This window comes from Scomber japonicus, chromosome 14 (assembly GCF_027409825.1).
Source record: "Scomber japonicus isolate fScoJap1 chromosome 14, fScoJap1.pri, whole genome shotgun sequence".
NCBI classification, from domain to species: Eukaryota; Metazoa; Chordata; class Actinopteri; order Scombriformes; family Scombridae; genus Scomber; species Scomber japonicus.
Window position 1 is genome coordinate 12,965,735 of NC_070591.1, and position 20,983 is coordinate 12,986,717.

The following is a 20,983-nucleotide window of genomic DNA, read 5'->3' on the forward strand; positions in this document are numbered from 1 at the left end:
CGGACTGATGTAAATTAAAGTTGTCTGCAAAGGAAAAAACTTTTAACAACCTTTTCAGCCTACAGGGTTTATTTCCACACCAAAGGATGTTGGGTGGAGTGTTTTCTTCGGTAGAATATTAATGAAACAGTAACTCCTAAATTTGAATAAGTACAGTTAATCATCTGAGAAGAAATACCTGTATTAGAGTGAAGAACATAGTGTTATATATATATATATATATATATATATATATATATATATATATATATAAATTCACTGGCAGTGGTGGAAGAAGTATTAATTTTTCATTTTTACTTCAGTAAAAATACCAATACAGCAAAGTAAAATATACTCCACTACAAGTAGCCCTATATGAGTATGACATCATTATATGATTAATACTGAAGCATCAGTGTGTTAGCAGCATGTTACTGTTGTAGCTGCTGGAGGTGGAGCTAGTTTGAACTACTTTATATACAGTTAGTTAGCTTTTCTCAGTAATTTCCAACCTAGGGGTCGGGCGCCTCCAAAGGGTCACCAGATAAATCTGAGGGGTTGTGAAGATGATTAATGGGAGAGGAAAGAAGGCAAAAACAAAGTCCAGGAACAAAAATTGGTTTTCTCTCGTCTTTGATTTTTGGTGAAATATTACATCATTTGGACATTTATTGAAATGAAATTGAGTGGGAAGTTTAGAGGGGAAATTATTTCTATTACTATCACTATTTTTGTGGTCATAGACATCTGAAATGATACCCTGACTACACACTGCTCTTTGTTAGATGTCAAAAGCTAAAAAGGTTGGAAACCACTGGTTTCATCTTCAACAATGTGTTATATTTTAAAAGCTTGTTGTATTATCCATAGTGTAAAATCTTAATCTGAAAAGTAAATTAAGCTGTAAAATAAATGTAGTTGAATAGAAAGTACAATATTTTAAAAAGTAGTGGAGTGGAAGTAAAAAGTAGCATAACATGGAAATACTCAAGTAAAGTTGGATGCAGTGCTTTAGTGATTTAGTTCCCACCACTGTTTTTTTGTTTCGTTTTTTATTGGATCCCCTACCATACCTTAACCACCAAACTGGCATGATCTAGTGGCCTTTTGAAAGGCTGCACTTTCATATTAGGTTATTATCCCTCTATTGAAACCAATTTCCGCCATGTTGATGAAAAACAAAGATCATGTAACTCAATATAATGAGCAACGTTCTCAAAATAATGACATAGTAACTCAAAAATAATGACTTAGTATATCCTTATAATGAGATATCTCAAAAATAATTATTTATTCTCTCAAAATAATGACTTAGTTTCTCAAAATAATGATGTAGTATCTCAAAATAATAACTTAGTATCTCATTATTATAAGATATTGACTCAAAATAATGAGTTATTCTCTCACAATGACTTAGTATCTTAAAATAATGACTTTGTACATCACTGAGGATGTGTTCAGGTGCATCAGAAGATGTATTCAATAACTAACTGTAACTCAAAATAATGACTTAGTATCTCCAAATGATAAGTCATACGATAAGTCATTATTTTGAGATAGTTTCTCATTATTTTGAGATACTAAGTCATTATTTTGAGATAGTTTCTCAATATTTTGAGTTACTGAGTCATAATTTTTTAGTTACTCATCATAATGACTTACATAAGTGTATTTTTCATCACATTGGCGGAAATGGGCTTCCATACACCCCTCAGACATGCATGCTGTTTGGTTTTTCCCCCACAGCGCGGAGTGATCATCTTCGTTAACAGACAATCTGAGCTCCACACTCAGCAGCAGCAGACGGAGGAGATGGGCTGAGGCGGAGAGGACGACCCAGCAACACTGTGACCCACAGCCGCGGAAAGAAGCAGCTACTGAAGACGAGACTCGGGTAAAAAAAAAAAAAAAAAAAAAGAAGAAGCTGGTCTGGAATTAAACGATTTAACACGAGGAGACGCAGCTTTGAATTAAAGTAGCCTGTTAAATATTTTCCGACGCTGTGTATGAGAGAGGGGTCGTTAGTTAGTTAGCTTGGTTAGGTTAACGCGTACGACTAAACTTATTTTACCAAAACGACGTGAAACATTAAAGCATTATTATTATTTTAACATACGGTATGATAATGGCTGTTACGATGACAGCTTAATATGTTAGCTGTGTGTTGAATCGGTGTTCATGATCGAGGCGTGAAGTAGGTGCTAATGCTAGCCTGAGACATACCTACTAGTTAACTTGAGGCCAGCGAGCCAGAGTCGCTGCTAACTCAGAGGTTTTCAGCCTGTTTGTGATAGTTATAAATACATAATGATATACCTGGGCTGGCTAGTTTGAGGATATAAGTGTGATATTGATGGTATTTTATGTGGAAGCTCGTTGGCTAAATCGTTTGTTTTGGTAACTAAAGCCACAGTCAGTGTCACCACTTAACATTACCTAGTGGGCATCTTCATTTTGTCCTGCTAAAGCAAAAATCAAAACAAAACAAAACAGAAAAACCCCACATACTTATTTAATACAGTGTGGTAGATAGGACCCTGCCTGAGGAATAGTGGTGAAGGCCAAAGCCTGTCAAACCTGCTGGCCTGATGTGCTGCATTCAGAGCCAAAAATGACTCTCTCTCAGCTGAACTGGAATGACCTGTCCCACCTTTTGACCTGGAAAAACCTAATTAAGCCTTTATTTTAAGTTACCCCGGTCCAGTGGCATTTTTACCTCAATGGATGAATTATTTCATTGTTTTTTTCATAAATGATGGGTTCACTGTTTTTCAAAATGTGTCCCAAAACAACAGCCAAATGTCCAAATGAGTAAATAATTTATTTTTCTCACCATAATCATTACTTCTGTTTATAGGTTTATACTAGCCATTAGGTGATGGGGGTGGGGGGGCAAAATCCACAAGCAATAAGAAGCTTCAGCCATTCAAATTGGTCAAATGAAGTTTATATCTTTTAACAAGTCAGGCTTTTTAGAGTCAAAGTCCCTCTTTTAGTTACTATATTTCCACTGCAGGTCAACAGGGAAATACAAAAAGGGAATTTGATACTGAAGACTGTAAATGTGGCAGATATCCATGTGGTCAATTCAAACTCACAAACTCATAAAGCCTCACGTAAACTTCAGAAACTTTTAGATCCACACAATGATGGCATGGACACACTGTGGATTTTGGCCCCCATCACTTAAAAAGTGCATTTGAAGAGGATCTTTTAACAGAAGAATGGTTACAGTGAGGAAAACCTCTTTCTGTGTTTAACTGTCGTTTTAAGACGTAGTTGAAAAATGGTGAACTTTTCAGTATAAAAGTGTAGCCACAACTACTGTAGTGGACAGAAGAATTAGTGAAGGTCTGCTTTGAAACATTTCTCCCCCACAGTTACCGTTACCAGCTGTCGTATTGCTTTTGACAAGATGGCGGTACTTTGAGATCATGAAATGACAATATTGACTCTGTACTGCGTTGTCCAGCTGGCCCATACCGTTATTTTATGGCCTGTCCTGTGTGACTGACTAGGTGGCTGCCATGTGACGGTGGATAAAACCCTCCAGGAAACGGGAACAGTGAGTTTTGTGGTTGAGTGTCAACTATTATTGTCTTTATGTGACCTGTAGCCCGTTGGTCCTTATGGTTTTTAGTTTCACTTCATTTCTCCCCCACTTCTAAGCACACACGGTGTGTATGTGTGTTTCAACACGTAGACTAGTATCCTGTTTATGATCTTTTTTTCTTTTTTTTTCTTTTTTTTTTAGGTGTAACCCTGTTATGTGTTTGTGCATATAAACTTCACATCCTTTCTAGAAATGTGGATACACTCTCCTCCTGGGTTTTTGAGACATCTAAACGGGGTACCTGTAGTCATCCAGTGTGTCATGGAAACACCTTATGGTTTCTGATCACTGTCTGCTGTGTGCATCCTCAACTTAAATTACATAGTAGTAATCATTAAAAATTTGGAAAATGATGATAAGTAATGTCATTTTGATGAGTTAAAGTCAAACTTTGATGGAGAGGACAGATAGTATTGTTATCTTCATGTTTTGCTGATAATAAGAAAGATAAACACTTATCCAGCACAGTACTGAATGTTATGTTTTAGTTAAAACCACAATAATACTGGACGTCTGAGGCCAAAAGAAAAACATTCAGTTACAATATATTGTCTGATAGTAATTATTTTTTCATGTACTGAGCGAGGCCTTTTGCTGCAGAAAATAAACTCAACAGTTATCTCTTCTAGATAACTAGGTAATGAAAGCACTTTATCTTTGGTATTTCTGTACTCCTAGTTTCCTTGTTACTTACACGCTGACTTATGCACGGAGCAATTTGTCTAGTCTCTGCAGCCAAAAAAACCAAACTGGGTTCATCCTTAATTGCCAACATAATTCAGCCAACACACTGATGAGTGAGACTGTGAGGATTTGGAGGAGTGAGGGAAAGACTTAGCTGCACCGACTGATAATCAGAAAACCTGCATAATGCTGTGATCATGGAGGGAAACGAACAGACTGGTTTTTCATGTGAACTTCAAAGCCAGAATATGATTAAAAAGCAGCAGACTGATGTGCATGTAGACCACTCAGTGTTGTGTCCACCTAATCTGAGGAACCTCGTCATCTTTTCTCATTTTTTTACTTTAACTTTCTATGTTTTAGATAGCATTATACCTGGACTGATAAATTGGCTCGACTAGTATCTGTAATCTGTAAAGATTTACTGATAAACTGCCAGCTGCAGATATCAATATCATTACTCTTAGTACATTTTCCAATTGTAAGATGTCCCAATTAGGGCTACCTTTTTAAGGTATCGACCAAAATAAATAGATACCAAATAGTATCCAAACGTCTCCCATCAAATGATACCAGCAATCGATCTTTTTTGCATCCAGAGCCAGAAAATGTGACTATTTTGCTACTGAAGTAGTGTGCAAGCACAAGTTATTGCACTTTTTTGACTTTTATTTGCCAGAGTCTATGCAAATACACATATAAATGGATTTATTCGGTGTGTGTGACGCACGCTGTGACCCACATGCTGATTTTGCGCATTTGTATTTAATAGCCTAAATATTTAGACTTTCAACATGCATTTCTGTAAAAATCAAATCATTTAGATGTGGATATGTGTGTATGTATATCTCGTTACCTTAAGAAATTAAATATAAAGCGATAGAGCAACTATTTTTCCACAGTACCATTTAAAACTAGACCATCAGTTAACCTCCTCCAAATCAAAGCTTAGCTACTGTACATGTTAGCACGCTCACTTTGTTTGGGTTTGCACTACACTATCTCTTACATCTCATCTCGTCTGCATCGCTGAAACGCACGAGCGTGAATGCATGCAGATGAACTTGTGCATACTACCTCATTTACAGGACCACTAAACCCAACAAGAGACGTCTCTTACAGTCACATGACAATCAGTGTTTGTTTTCGTGTGAGACAGTCGTCTTTGACAGCGTCGCTCTCTCTCCGTTCTCCCGCCTCTGTGTGTGTGTGTGTGTGTGTGTGCATGTGCGCCTGTGTGTCGAATGGGATGACTCAAGTAAGAAGCAGGGGGCTAACTGTGAGATGCTCTCAGCGCAGAGTCCATGCACACAACAACCAGGCCTTTTGTCCCCTGCTTTGCCCCCCATCCACCCACACACTGCTCATAATGTTGCGGAGAAAGAGCGTCTTTATCTTTGCTTTCCAAAGACCCGTCTCACTCACATATTTTAGGCTCAGCCTAAAAAGAAGACAGCTTAAACAGGCAATATGACAATATGCCTACAGTAATGCTGAGCCCACCCACAAAGGGTTTGACATTGAGATGCGTGCAGTCACACACGTAGGACGAAACAGATGAACTCTAATCATTTACTTTTTTTTTCTTTTTTTAAAAAAATCTAATGAGCTCCAAGTTTCAGGGATGTGTCAGGTTAAATATTGCACACTCACTCCCGCTCAGCTCCTGAGGGTGTTTATGTTGTCTGTGTCGAACATGGCTGAGCTCAGTGGGTCTTTTTCCTTTTTTTTCTTTTTTTTTTTTTTTCTTTCTTTTTCTTTTTTTTAACCATGCTCAAGTGGGTGCTCAGCTGTGGAGGGAGGGGATAGAGGGGGCAGGCCAGAGGCTTGCCAAATCGGATGAGAGAGCAGTTGGGGAGTAGATAGCACAACAGAAAGTGAGAGAGGAGACGACTGCATGAGAAGAAGGAGAAAGACGGAAAGAGAGAGAGAGAGAGAGAGAAAGAAAGGGCACGCCACGGTGGGTGTAGCAGATAGAAGAAGAGAGAGTGACAGAGTGCAGTGTGTGTTACAAGGGGGGGGAGTGGGAGCGACACACAGAGAAAAAGAGTGAGAGAGTGGGTGAGGCTGATATAAAAGGATAAAGGCGGGGTTGTGGTTTGTGTCACATGATCCCCTGGCAGGCAGTAGCATAGTGAGCTCCAGGTGGCAGAGAGACCAGAGATACAGTAGATACAGAAAGAAAGAGAGAGAGAAAGAGGCAGCAGGACACGGTAGCAACGCTCAAGACAACAACTGAAATTCCTCATTTGCTCCCTCCCTTCTCACATCTCTCCCTTTCCACTGTTTTCTTTCCGTCCTTCAGGAATTTCTCGCCCCGTCCCGCTTGCCCCTGCTCTTCTTCCTGCTCATCTCTCTCCACCCCTGGCCCCAGCAGGCCAGGGAATGTCCCGGTGGCGCGATGCCTTACGTGGACCGTCAGAACCGCATCTGTGGCTTCTTGGACATCGAGGAGAACGAGAGCAGCGGCAAGTTCCTGCGCCGTTACTTCATACTGGACACACAGCAGGGAAGCTTGGTGTGGTTCATGGACAACCCGCAGGTAATTACACAGGGCTGTGTGCTAGCTTAGCTCTTAGCTCTGTGTTTGTGGAAGAAAGAAAAAACGTCTCTCTCGGTAAACGCACAGGCTAATGTGTAATTTGTTGATGGAAATATGAAAATGCACAGGCATGCAAGCTAACTTTGGTTAGTTATAAGTGTTATAGGCTAACTACAGGCCAATGCTAGCTAAGATGTCCTTATTTATTATGAACACAAAGCTAAGTGCAGGCCAAATATTACCTGCATCAGACTGTCCGACAAGGCTGGTAGAACCTGTAGCATGTAATTCTAGCCGACAGCATTAGAAAGCCCATATTACAGGCACAGGGGTAAGTCAGGGTTAACCATGTGTCTGGGTTAAAATGAGGTAAGAATAGCTTGGGGTTTGATTTTTGTGATGGGTCCATGTAGTGAGCCTTGACTTCTGTGACTTACAATGGTCATCGTTTTCTGCTCTGTGACCCTCGCTGTCACAATTACAGTGTAACTCCTCTTGGTTTCTGCGGGTTTTTGTCGATTCTGTATTTGTAAGTGCGCTGTTACATGAAATATTCATAAATCATGTAGCGCAGGATACATTTTTAATAATTCAGGCCGTCCCTTTCTTTTTATAGAATGAAAAAGCTTAAATTTTAATGATGTTAAATCTGGATCCCGGAGTTTCAGAAACACAGCAAGACACTGAAATTAACTATTATGGAGTGTAGCCAAAGTACACTGTACTTACTCTATAATATTGACTTGCTTTGCAGGACTTTACTCTCCCACCACACTGCATTCTATTTTAATGCACAGCTGAAGCCTTTGCATTAATAAAATGGTTTATTTATATTTTAAATCCTCCTATCTTTGATTATTTTAACTGTCTCATCATTCTCCCACAGAACCTGCCTGTTGGTACAGAGTGTGTCGGCTCCCTCAAACTCACCTACATCTCTAAGGTAAGCACAAATATTGCCAGTCAAGCTTATCTGACACCAACTTGATAAGATTATGTATAAATAGAGTTTACAGTATTTAGCTGCGGTTAACTGAGAAGCTAACAACTGTGAGCTTTGTCCTCCTCTAGGTCAGCGATGCCACTAAGCAGAGGCCTAAGGCTGAATTCTGCTTCGGTAAGAACAATCTTGATATCTGTTATTCATTTCTCAGCATAAAAACACAAATGCTATAGTTTACTGGCGGAGAAGGAGCTAGAAAAATATAGATCCATGTAGAGAGGATATGCTGATCTCCTTTCTTTTTACAGTCTCTGGCATGGTGAAGCTTATGGATCTTAGATAATATGACCATCAGTGTTAATCATATTAAAACACAAATCACATTCTTTAAATAAACTTGGGATCTTGTAAAAGAGGAGAACTTAAAACTTTGCTGCAGCACTTTGAAAACACCAGCAGTGATCGTGTGGTTAATCACATGTTGACCGAGCTGAGTACACTTAATATAACCTGAGGGAGGAACGGTTGCTGTCCTTGTCTGCCCTCTAAACTTGGTCAAGCACCGCTCTCCGCATACTTTCTCCTCCCGTTGACGAGGCGGCCTCGTTCAACATTGTCTGTTTAGCCAACACACAAAGATGCAGGAGGCTACAGCAGTTGATGGTCTGGGTTTGCACTTAACAGCTTTAACTATTTTGGGAATGTTTTGTCATTCATGTATTATTATCTTAATCAGTTGATGGTTGGGTTGAATGTTATTTTTAAGAAACCTCAGGAAGTGCAACAGAGGAAGGATCTCTCTCTCTTCCAAAACGGACAGACATGTAGTGGATGTCGTATGTATAGAATAGAAAAACATGGCAAAATTACAATACAGAGAATTATGGACAGATAAAATACATTTAGAGACTCAGCAATTAAACATTTTCTCCTTAAAATCACTTATAAATCTAAATGTTAAGGGTACAAGTATAATGTAATTTCCTAACTTTAATAATGTTTTGTAAACTTTTTTTTGTTTTCTTCAGCTTGTGTTCTTCCTCTTCCTTTCTTTTACTGGTGCATTACCAGCTTTTAAAGTACATAAAGTATAGGTTCACATACTCTCTACAGTCAGCTGAAGTATGTGTCACGTCATTCCTCAAACTCGTGCTGGTCCAACAGGACAAACAAAGAACACAGAAACCTGTTAATTGCAACATTTCTCCTACAGAGACACTAATGGTCACATGCTCACAGAGGATACCTCGAAGCAGGAAGGAGTGTAAAAGAACTTAAGGACTTTAGAAAATATTTAATAACTTATTATTTTAAATTCTCATTTCTAATTGACCCCAGAATAATAGAGTAATACAGACTATTCTGTGAAAGACACACGACTTGAAACGTGTACGTTTGGTACGACAGACCAGTGATTGAAATCTGTCTTGCATCATTTCAGTATATCCTATTAGTGAATATTTTGCAACAAAGACATGGGTGTATCTTGATGTTTGTCCTTGTCCTCATTACCTGTCCGGTCAAGACAGGAATGAACAGTGTTGCATAAACATAGACCATCATCCACAAGCAATTTATTTAGGAGTAAATCTCCATTCCCTCATTTGTTTACTAGCCCGTCTCCTCCTGCTCTATCGCTTGAATAGCAGGAAATACTAGTGTGTGACAAGAAGCTGACTACCGGGACTGTGTGTGTCAGACTGTGTATGTGCACACCAGTTGCTTTGTTGAGGTTTCGACAGGATGCCGGCATCCTAATCGGAACCTGATTCAGAGATGTATGAAGTTATTTTTAAACTGCCATTTGTGCGCCACATGTTTTGCTGATCTCTATGAATCCGGCTGCTCCCCTTCTAATACGACTAGAAACTTAAAAACAAAGATTTTAGATAAGTTGGAAAAAGGCAGTTTCCCTTATAGGTGTTTTTTATAGTAAGATAACAGAGATATGTGCCATGTGATCTTCGTTGCTCGGCTGTATTTCTCAGAACCACACATTGTTTTATTATGTGTAACTATGAGTCAGAGCTGGTATCCCCACTCCCTGATTTGTCTTCCCAGGGAGACCTCTACACTGTAACCAGTAACAAGCACACATCTCACAAATTTGAAGAATAATCTTATTAGATTAATTCATACTGGTCATCTGAGCCAGAAAGCAGACAGACCGATTTATTTACAGGAAAGTGGGAAAAATACAGAGAGAGGTCTTACATGTGTCCAATTGCTGGAGCAGATTTGGACACACACATAGTGCAAGGAAGAATGATCTTCATTGTGCCACAGTTTGAGCTCTCAGTGCCTTTTACGGTTCGCCCCCGCCAGATTTACCAGTCCAGACTTAATGTAATTTATTCCCATGGTGTCGAGAGGAAATAGATGAGACACAAGGACGGGTTGAGCTGCAGAATTGAAGGATTTGTGGTGTAGAGAGAGAGAAAATGTGAGACTTCGTTCTCTCAGTGCCTAAATCCTGATCCATAGCTAATCAGCATTTGACCCAAAAATGTCTTTGTGATTGAAAACGGGGTATGCTCATGTTCACCTGGGTGTGAAAATATGCAAGAATATTTGGAAGTAGCCATGGGTTTTTTTGTTTTGTTTTGTTTCTTGTTTTCGTTCCGTCATGGTTAAAAGTGGGTAGGTGGTTTCAGTCTGAGGCAGCTGAGTCTAGCTAGGTCATCATCCACATGGAGAGAAAAGTTTCTGGTGGTGTGTGGGAGAGTCCCTTGGCTCCGTTGTTTTCCCTTCCAGAGGAATCTGTGGCAGTGGATCTGTTCTTTTGAAACTGTTATGTTTGATCTACCAGAAAGGCTTAAAGCCAAGTTCGTCAACACCCATTACATAGTACACCTGTTTACTTGTAGTGCTTCATGTGATTCATATCCAACACAGAATCCAGATGATGTGGTCTATAGAGTACAGCCTGGCTTAATATGCGGTCTTTCTCCTCCTTCTCTACTTTAACTCATACTGTTTTTCCCACTGTTGGTTTTTTATGATCTATTAGTCATCAATGCTGGGATGAGGAAGTTCTTCCTGCAGGCCAATGATCAGCAGGACCTCGTGGACTGGGTCAACGCTCTCAATAAAGCTACCAAGATCACTGTAAGACAAACACACACACCCACACTAGACACACAATCTATCCCTGATTCATGTGTACCGATCTGTTCTTTTTGGCACATGTTTTATCACTTGGAGAAAGTTTTATTTCTTCCTATTCTGTAGAAATGAATGAGTGGACTGAGACAAGAAACTAGATAGGAGTGAGTCAGAGCATGACTAACAGGATGCCGTATTGTTGCATTGAGTGCGGGGATAAAGGACTGCTCCATTGTTCTCTGTGAAGCCGCAACCATCCAGAAAGGAAATGGATATAAAATGTGTGATAGGCTCGTCAACTCCTGACTGTGTAGAGGTTACTTTACTAGAAGTTGCTCTATTCCAACTTACTCCATCCTACAGCTGAATTTTGTGTGTGTGTGTTTCTTTTCTAAGGTGCCAAAGGTGTTTGATGGCCAGCAGAACGCAGAGAACCACAAGGCTTTGCCAGATGTCGTAGGACCCAAGAAACAAGTCTCCTATAAGACTGAGATCATAGGAGGGGTCCCCATTGTTACCCAGACACAGGTAAACATGGTCCCAATATGTACCACACAACATGTATACGTACATGTACACACTCACACACTGCTAAGAAGCACAATTAACAAACGGCTGTTAACTATGAGGAACTGAAAGGATGGAGGCAAAATATTGCATATTGATATTCAGCAATATCTCTATTTTTAATGAAAGTAAAATCATTGAAAGATTGGTTGATAGACAGAAAAGTATTTGCAGAATAATTAAAGTCGTTTGGAAAGCAACAATGCCCTAAATTCACTGGTTCCAAGTTCACAGTTGTGATGATTTACTGCTTTTTTCCTGTTTTCCTGTGTTTATCATTGTAAGCTGAATATTTTTTGGGTTCTACACTGTTGTTTGAAAATAAGCAGTTGAAAGGAAAGAAAAGAAAATCACCTTATGATGGGCATTCTACACTATTTTCTGACATTTTGTAAATCGATAAATAATTCATAAAATAAATAAATGTTTAATATACAACAACCTTGCCCCCACCCAGGTTCATTATCATTTATTCATAATGAAAAAAATCCTTACATCCAACCTTAAACTATTAATGTAAGCTGTATATGTTTCTGTCAAGTTTTACTATTTATTTTTATTTTTATTGATAGTGGTGAATATGTATCATGCAAAATAACCTTTAGCATTTTCTCATAATTCTGTTGTCATAAGTCTGTTCTTGCGGTTGATGTGTTTTGTGGTCACAAATAGCTCAAATGTTGTTGGATCTTGTAAGTATTCTATTTCTAACGGTGTCCTTCACCCTCCAGCGTGAAGGAGGTGACGGTGCAGACAGAGCAGAGCGTGAAGCCATGCATCGCTCCCACAGCCAGCTGCCGTACTTCTTGGGCAGACCGTCCCAGGAACACACTGTCATCAAGTCGGGCTACTGCGTCAAGCAAGGAGCCGTGGTGAGTTCCTGCCGCTCTCTTGGTTGAATTGTCTTGACGTTGCCTTCAGGTACCGTTCAGAGAAGTTCAACAGCAATCCGGCCTCTTACAACATCTTTCAAATTAGGGACTTTGTGCCGCTGGCATCTTTGGCTTCATCAACGCACTTGTTTTGACTGATCTATTGCCTCACCATGTAAATGCAACAAAAAATGATGATGCAATAAAAAAATTATGATTGGCATAATGAAAATAAAAATGACAGACAAAAATAAGTAGCTGCTTAATGTGGGAAACAATGTGCCTAGGAATGAGTCTAGGAATGTTAGATGTTAATTTCGGGGTTTGATAATAGTAAAAAATGTGGTTGCCTAAGGAAATGCAACTCGCGTATCAAGGATAATAGACTACCCTTTCTATATATAGACACTATAAAACGTGTTGGAAATGTAGCTTTTATTATTGTAGGATACTGACAACCACATCTTGTATTGCCATAAAATTATTCAAAAGGTCTGAACATCTCTCCCTTTTTCCCCCTAGATGAGGAACTGGAAAAGGCGCTACTTCCTTCTGGAAGAAAACTCAATGAGTTACTTCAAGTCAGATTTGGTAATTAACTTTGATTTAAGTTATATGATGCCTTTAAGGAATGTTTTCATTGATGTTACATGTGGATTGTATTCATCTCCACACTCTGAGGCAGACTAACAGCAAACACACACTGTCCTGAGTCCTGACATGTTTAATCTGCAGTCTGTGGAATTCATTGCCTTCACTTCACATGTCCTGTCATGCCTTGTCTCTCCCCCCCCCCCCCCCCCCCCCCCCCCCCGGGCCTTCCTCCACACACACACACACACACACACACACACACACACACAAACCTTAAGATAACACTGCATGTCCCATACCCTGTCCTTGTCAGGGTCTGCCCTTATTTGACAGCTTTATCTGTCTATTTGGCTATCAACAGGCCCCAAGGACACAGACTCTCTGTCTACTGTATCAAATAGCCAGGTCAAGAAAGTTACAAACACCAGGGATCTTCTTTCCCTATGAAACAGAAAACAAAGTCAGCAAAGCAGCCGCGTTATCAGCCAACATATTAGAAGAAGCATTCATGTGTGACATACATGCAAATAGAAACACATAACCTGTGTATTTCAGTTGTTATATTGTGTCTTTAAGTATTATGAAAAGTATTTTTTTATCTTCAGGAGAAAGAGCCGCTGAGAATGATCCCACTGAAGGAAGTTCACAAAGTCCAGGAGTGCAAACAGAGGTATTTAACAAGTCCCAGCATCTTCCCATTGTGCAAAAAATGTCTTTTGTCCAAAAGGACTGCATTGACTTTTCTCCTGATTTAGATGAAGATATCGATAAGATGAGTATGACCTCACTTATTTTCTACTTTTTTGTAGTGACATTATGATGAGAGATAATCTGTTTGAAGTCGTCACCACATCAAGGACATTTTACATACAGGTATGATGTTTTTGTGGTAAGAGGAATGTACCTTAGATTCTCATCCACACGCTCCACACTCTTCTCCTCCTCTTTGTTTCTCATTGTCCCTCTCTGCCTCCACCAGGCGGACAGTCCAGAGGAGATGCACAGCTGGATCAAGGCTGTTTCAGGGGCCATTGTGGCCCAGCGGGGGCCAGGAAGGTCTGCTGCTACAGTATGTATCAAACACTACACTATAACACAGTACCACTGCAGAATTGATTCAAGTCATGATAATTAGACTTCAATCTGACTGAAATCACAAATCTAATGACCTCAAATGTACCTAACGAAAAGGGAAATGAGTTCAGACTTGACTCAGTCAGGCATGTGCATAACATGAGACCTGGTGACATGTGGTGGTCGGATGACTCAAGTGAAAACTTTTGAAGACTTATTTGTATTATGTTGTTAGTTCACTTTCTTTCATAAGAGCTCATACAGTAACAGAAACCACAGTTGTGTGGCTACAATGTGTTTCAGGGAATTCCTCCTATGAGTTCCTTATTACAGAATTGTAACACTATTAAGCTGCTGTTAAATAGTCTGATTAGCAGATTAAAGAAGCTAAATTCTGCTTGGTGTAGCCTATACCAGAGGTTGCCAAACCCTGAACATTCTCACGGGCCACAAGAAAGCAGTATGATTTTGCCGGGGGGGAAAAAAAAGCTATGTCGTCATTAGTGAGGTAGCCAGTCCATCATCACCACCTATCAGCACTTCATGAACTCTGTGAGGCCACTACATGTTCGATGTTGAGGTCTGGCTGTATTTTTATAAGTAAGTAACCACAATGAAATACACAGTAAAAGATGTTTCAGTTTTTGAGGATAAAAAAAAAAAACATATTTAAATAAATTACTATTAACAGACATGTGAACCAATAAACAGATGTTGTGTTGTAATGTTATCTTGCAGTGGGCGCACTGATGGGATGTGTGATTGTACTACTAAAAAAGTTAGGAATATGTTTTAACTATTGGAGGTTGTAGTTTGTACTCTGACAGATATCCATGTGGACCTAAGCTGAGCATGAATTGATCTTACATGTATCTGATTTGCATTTCTTTACAGGAACTTGAGATTTGTTTTCTTTGACTTTCGTGACCACATGACTTTTAACTTATCAGTGGAGGGAGTGAGGATCATGAGGCCCTCACTCTACTGTACTTATAATAAGAGAAAGAGGGGAGGGGGCCTCTGCATGCTCTGTCTTCATCTTTATTTTATAGAATTTCTTCTGTGTTTCTACACTTGCATCTCAAATGGTTTGTGGTGCTTTTGTAAATAAAGGCCTGAACATTGTGACACAGCTCACTGCCACTAAGTTTTATACAGTGAGATGTGATTCAGTTCTTTCAGCATATATATATGTATATATATGTGTGTGTGTGTGTGTGTGTGTGTGTATATATAAATATATATATATATGTATGTGTATATGTATGTGTATATATATATATTGAAAGAACCCATTATACATACATACACATATGTAGGTACGGCGAGAAGTAAACTAGTTCCTTTCTTCTAACTGCAGAGATCTGTGTCCTCTGCTGCAGTCTTTTCTCGTTAGACTGGAATCGTTCTCAGCACCTGTGCGCTGTCTGTTTCTCTACAGTTTCTTCTTTCTTGCCTCCTGAGTATTTCTCTCTCTCTCTTGCTTGTTTTTTTTTCTCTTGTACTTTTTCCTCTCCTGTCTTTCAGTCTTCTCCTTTTCTTTCTGTCTTTGTCACATTCTCTCCTTCTCCTCCTCTCCCTGTGGGCAGATGGCCCATCTGCTCTAATCCTGCTTTGCACTGTGTTGTTGCAGATGCGGCAGGCCAGACGGCTGTCGAACCCCTGTATACAGAGGTATACGTCCCGAATCGGGGAGTGCAGCAGCACGTATGTCAGCTCGTCTAAATCCCCCCCTTTAAACTATAAGTTCCACCTTTTTTAATACTGTTTTTCCACTCACTGGCTGGGCCTTTGTGGTTGTAGACAATATGAGGACAGATCAGATCTGACGGCACATCTGATGCTCCTTTTTCTAAAAACAAACCACTCCCTAAGTATGGCTGTGATAACCCAACAAGAGCTCCTCCCTTCACGTCCTCGCTGCCTCTCTCATCCACTTCTCTTTAGCTTTCCTTTTCGTTTTCCACTTCTGCTTAGCTGAAAGTTTAGGTCCACTGCACTCGGATAGTTTCCAGCTAAACAGGTAAAAAGTCTTGTTTGAGGATTTAAGACTCAAGGTGTGTTTGATTTATCTTCTCTTGCATGTGATGACTGTTGCCACAAGCATGGCAACTGAAATCAAGCACACCCCAAGTCGAATGCTAGATTGCAGTAATATTTGTGTCCAGGTGTAGACTGACTGCAAACAGCTGGAATATGACCATGTAACCATTGGAAAGACCTGGAGTCACTGCCTCCCTCCCTCCTCCCTCCCTATTAGCTTCACTTGCATAGCTTTTACCTGTCCTCGCCATTATTGTTGATGCTTCCATATAAAAGTATTGACATATTGAGTACATGCACAAACACACACACACTCACTGCATGCACTGCCTGACCAGCTCAGCTATGAATACCTTGAAGCCTGTTTCTATCTGTCTTTATTACTGGATACATGTGTCTTTCACACCTTGTGTGTTTCTCTTCCCTTCATGCCCTGTTATCTCTGCAGCCTGCTGCAGCTGTGTACCTGTCTTAGATGTGTGACATCCTGCTTGTCTCTCCTCCTCCCTCCTGTCCGCTGCCTGTATGTTTTTTTTCTCTCTTTCTCATACATATGATAATAAGACACTCCATGTTGGCTTCCTTTATCCTTTATCTTCTTGTGCTAATTATTTAAGCATTTTTAACATTGTTGAAATTCAGAGACACCAATGCTGAATTCACATGTCCACACTCTCAAAGAGAGTGTGTGTGTGTGTGTGTGTGTGTGTGTGTGTGTGTGTGTGTGTGTGTGTGTGTGTGTGTGTGTGTGTGACACTGGATTTACTTATCAGAGGTGTCACAAGCTGCAAATTCACAGGGCGTCACTTTATCATTGTGTGGAAGAGAGAATCAACGTGTCAAACCACAGGACCCTAAAGTTGACAGATATTTGTATGGGAGTCTCATGGTGCTTATAGGTGCAATGTTTGTCTAACTGCTCGGTGGCTTTTTTTGGTTTCACTACCTCTGCTGCCTTTTTCTTTCTTCCCAAGCATCTGTTTTGTGTTTCAGAGATTGAAATCTGACAGTGAAAAGCTGTTGAATAATGAACAACAATCAACCACTGCTTCCTAAGGCACTCGGCTCTTCCACTGCAACCTGTCGAGACTACCAAAACTAAAACCTGCTGACACTACTACCACTACTCCCACTACCTCTTCTGCTACTACTTCTACTACTGCTACTACTACTACTACTACTGCTACTACCACCATCTCCACTCTCTAGCAATGCTACATTCTTCAGCACCTACAACCTTCAGTACCAACTCTGCTTAAGCTGCATCAGGCCCTACATGCCGGTGCTAATTCCAAGTCTGTAACTCACTTTCACTCCTCCCAAATAAACTCGATTTCAGTTTTCTTACTAATGTCTCAACTCTCCTTTCTCATCTCTTGCTTTTTTCTGTGTCCTCCTGCTTTTTCTGCTGCAGGAACACGGCGGGCGTTCCACATTCTACCGCAGCCCCGCGGGTCCCCCCGTCCCTCGCTCGCCCATATCTGCCATGCCACCATGCTACCCAGAGTGGGGGGCTGCTGTCACGTGCGGCACACGCTCGCAGCTTGGCATGGGACAGCGAGCACTTCATGAGCCTGCTGCCCCGGCCCAGTCACAGCCACACGCCAGCACGCCTGTCCCTGCAGGAGACGCGCCTGGCAAAGTGACCTGCGACCCACCTGTGACCATCATCATTGACTCAGAGGAGTCGCCGTGGCGACGGCGGAGCAGCTTTGAGCCTCACATGCCTGAACCGCCCCTGGACCTGGATGACGCTGACCTGCCAGTGAGCGAGGTCTGAGCCGTTGGACTCGATGTTAAAACTTGATGGATGTTGGCAGAGATTGCAACGATAAAGAGGAAACGATGTGCAACAGATGTTAAAAAAGAGCAGGCATTGCCAAAGCTGTTGGCGTATGACGGTGCACAACATCACAAACTCAACTTTCGAGCTCTTCCGTCAGTGTGCAGGAGAAAACAGTTGGGTCACCACTGAACTGCACTTGTGTGCCAAAGATGACCCAGTCTTCACCCCACCCCACCCTCCCCTCTGCCTGTCTGCTCTCGCATTTACAGCGCTGTATTTATTTACTAAGAGTTGATGTTGACAAACAAAAATACAAATTTTAGCTTATTTCTGTTGATTGGAAATCAATGAGAGCTTTATTTCAAACTGTACAGGCACAATGATGTGTTCAGTTCAAGAGGAGGATTTTGTAAACCACTTTGTGCCAAGTATATAAGGGAGCTACTAAGGGTGCAAGATATTTCCTCATGTTTGAAAAGTGCTCAAATTGAGGACTGGCTTTTCATCACATCTCTAATCTACTAATTTAAACAGTGTGGTCTGTTCATACACTCATTATTGTAACACTGGATTTGTTGTCTGTTGTTGGGCAGTGGTAGTGATTTGGGTCAAGCCTGGACTGGGATCAAATCCTCACTCCAGTGCAAATTAATATTCAAAGATCATGGAGTGATTTTAGGACTAGACAAAACATACAGATATTTGTATAGACCCAGTGTATGTATAATAATGTAACACAAATGTATTTCAGCCACATTTAATCCGATTTTTTAACCGTTGCCAAGACTTTTTATTTAAGTGTCTTTTGAAGAAGAGTAAAGTAAACTTGAGTCATACGAGTCCTCATTGACTCTTATTGACCACAAACTGACATAGCGCACACACATAACTTCTGCAGTGATTAGTTTTTACTGTTAATCCACCTCTGGTATTAAAGTGAGGAGAACTGTGCAGAAGCGCAAAAGAAAAACATTTTGAAAGCCATCACAGTCCACGCATCACTTCACAATCTGAATCAGCCTCTTTACCAACTACAATTCAGCGTACCAGACTTTGTGGACTCCTGTGACACTGGACGACGTGGGAAACTACATAAACAAGAACCAACAGACGTACCCCTTGTATGCTTTTTGTAATTCATATTCATAAAAACTTCAACATCGGGGCTGGGTGGGTTATTATAGATCAGCTCCGTGCTGTGACAGGCAGGGTAATAACAGGTTCACATGAGGTAGCTAAACCTGCAGTCCTTTTGTTTGAAGATGATTATACTGTATGAACACCATGCAAACGTTTTGAATCATGTTTTAACAGAAACAAAATTCAAGCTCAGACACTTCGGTTGCATGTTGACATTTTAATGATTCCTCACATTTTTATCTACAGTACAAACGCTCTGTGTGTGTGTGCGTGTGTGTGTGTGTGCAGAATAGAGCTGTGTGCAGCAGATTTATTTTTTATATGCTTCTAGGTGTTTCCTAATAATATTCCTTCTACTTGTGTTGCGAGGTTTAACAGAGTAGCAGGCAGCAGCCTCATGGTTGTATTTAAAATGTCTTGTAGTCCTGCTAAATAGTATACACTAATCGTGTTTTGTTTCTTTTTTGTTTGTTTTTTTCTCAAATGCCTGATTCATTTCAGCCCAACAAAGCCAAGCTATTTTATCCCATTTTGGTCTGGTGTAATTGGTTTGAATTGTCTCTATTTATTATGTGGATGAAATAAACACACTCAAAATGTGATCAGGATTCCTGGAATATCATTTGGTACTGTGCTTTTTAATTTCCTCTGGGGACAATCATTCTGTGGAGGTAAAACAGGATTTTAATAAAGGCTTGAAAGAAAGAAATTCACTATTGCTGGCATTCAGCTTCATGTGGTTTTTCAGTGTAGCTGCTCGTCCTCTCTCAGCAAGGCTTCTTCTGCCCTCTTGTGGTGAAAGAAAAACCTTCACTCTGGTTCACTTCATTAAGAAGCCACAGTGCTCTACAAGTCATGAGTTATGTATTTATCAGTGATGGGATGATTAAATCTTCAGAAAGGACATAAATTAAAGTGGTACAAAACAACATTATATATATATGAAGTAACTCAGAGCCTCATTGATTTCTCTTTGTCATTTCCCCATCCAACATGTTATGTGGTCTGTAAATTGCTCAACTTTTTAAATAATTATTTACTGTATTTAAGGCCAGGGTGCAATTGATGATTGAGAACATTATTACAATATTAACCAGAATAGTTTGTGCTTGTAATTAGGAATTTGTACAATATTAATTTTGTAAAATGATAACACAGCATGATCAGGTTATAACAATATGATTCATAGTTGAACTAGAGCCCAGACTTAATTAAGAGTTGACTCACTCTCTATGTTTCTAAAATTACTTAAGTCCAGTGGAAGCAGCCGTGCCAAAATAAAATCACTTGCACATTTCAACAAGACTAGATTAAAACCTGATACATAACTGGACTGTGTGTGAAACCCTAGAGGGCTTTTAAAAACCTAGTGAAATGAAAAATATATGTTCCCCTTTCCTGTGTCCTTGTGTTAATTACTGTCTTTCCTCTTCCTCTAAAATGGTTTGAAATGGTAAATGGTAGATTGGTTCAGCCTGAGGGTAAAACTTGCTAATGCAGCTAGGGTTAGTTTAAAGTTAAGTTTAGGATTAGTGTACAAATCTCAGAGTTTCACAAATTCCCCTTCAGGCCCTTCCAATCTAGCACCAGCTGTTTCAAATATTAATCCAATCAAATGTGACTTTGAGCAACTAGCTAACCGCACCTATCATATAAAACCACACTGGGCCACGTGTGGGTCGTAGTAGAGCAACATAGAGATGGAAAGAGATATGTGTTTGGATGTCAGTGGGCAAAAACTTTCCAAAACATTGTGGTTGAGGTCTAATCTATTCATCTCTTCCTTCTCCTCCTGTTCTCACAACAGATCTGGAGATGTGTGGGGAGCCAAAAATCTGCTCTGTTGCTCTGTTTCTCACTGCAGCTGCATTGTGCCCAATTTACAAAGCCTCATACACTTTCAGCAGTCCAATCGAATGCGAAGGATTTGATTTAAAGGACCAGGGAGTAGGATTTACTGTAGTGACATCTAGCTGTGAGGTTACAGATTGCAACCAACTGACACGACAGCTTAACGTAGCCAAGGCAGTGTTGAAATGTT

General features: G+C 40.2%; 1 protein-coding gene across 3 annotated transcripts; it reads left to right on the forward strand.

Annotated features, from left to right (window-relative positions):
• The first annotated feature begins 1,797 nt into the window (after nt 1-1,797).
• On the forward strand, nt 1,798-19,544 carry LOC128372717 (pleckstrin homology domain-containing family A member 1-like). Of its 3 annotated transcripts, XM_053332854.1 has the most exons (14): nt 1,798-1,873; nt 6,582-6,818; nt 7,705-7,761; nt 7,890-7,935; nt 10,772-10,869; nt 11,263-11,394; nt 12,165-12,305; nt 12,828-12,896; nt 13,505-13,569; nt 13,709-13,772; nt 13,879-13,968; nt 15,607-15,680; nt 16,465-16,539; nt 17,431-17,809. In XM_053332854.1, exons 2-14 carry the CDS (start codon nt 6,678-6,680, stop codon nt 17,660-17,662), a joined length of 1,284 nt encoding a protein of 427 aa, XP_053188829.1. In that variant the 5' UTR covers nt 1,798-1,873; nt 6,582-6,677; the 3' UTR covers nt 17,663-17,809. The 3 variants fall into 3 exon arrangements, with proteins under 3 accessions (XP_053188829.1, XP_053188828.1, XP_053188827.1); XM_053332853.1 differs by lacking the exon at nt 16,465-16,539; XM_053332852.1 differs by lacking the exons at nt 15,607-15,680; nt 16,465-16,539 and having other exon boundaries at nt 17,431-19,544.
• The last annotated feature ends 1,439 nt before the right edge of the window (nt 19,545-20,983 follow it).

Bases quoted from the DNA above. Each gene is read 5' to 3' on its own strand.
- LOC128372717 (XM_053332854.1), top strand. From the start codon at position 6,678: ATGCCTTACGTGGACCGTCAGAACCGCATCTGTGGCTTCTTGGACATC. The intron at 7,936-10,771 runs GTAAGAACAATC...ATGATCTATTAG, and splicing joins TAAGGCTGAATTCTGCTTCG to TCATCAATGCTGGGATGAGG. The intron at 11,395-12,164 runs GTAAACATGGTC...TTCACCCTCCAG, and splicing joins CCATTGTTACCCAGACACAG to CGTGAAGGAGGTGACGGTGC.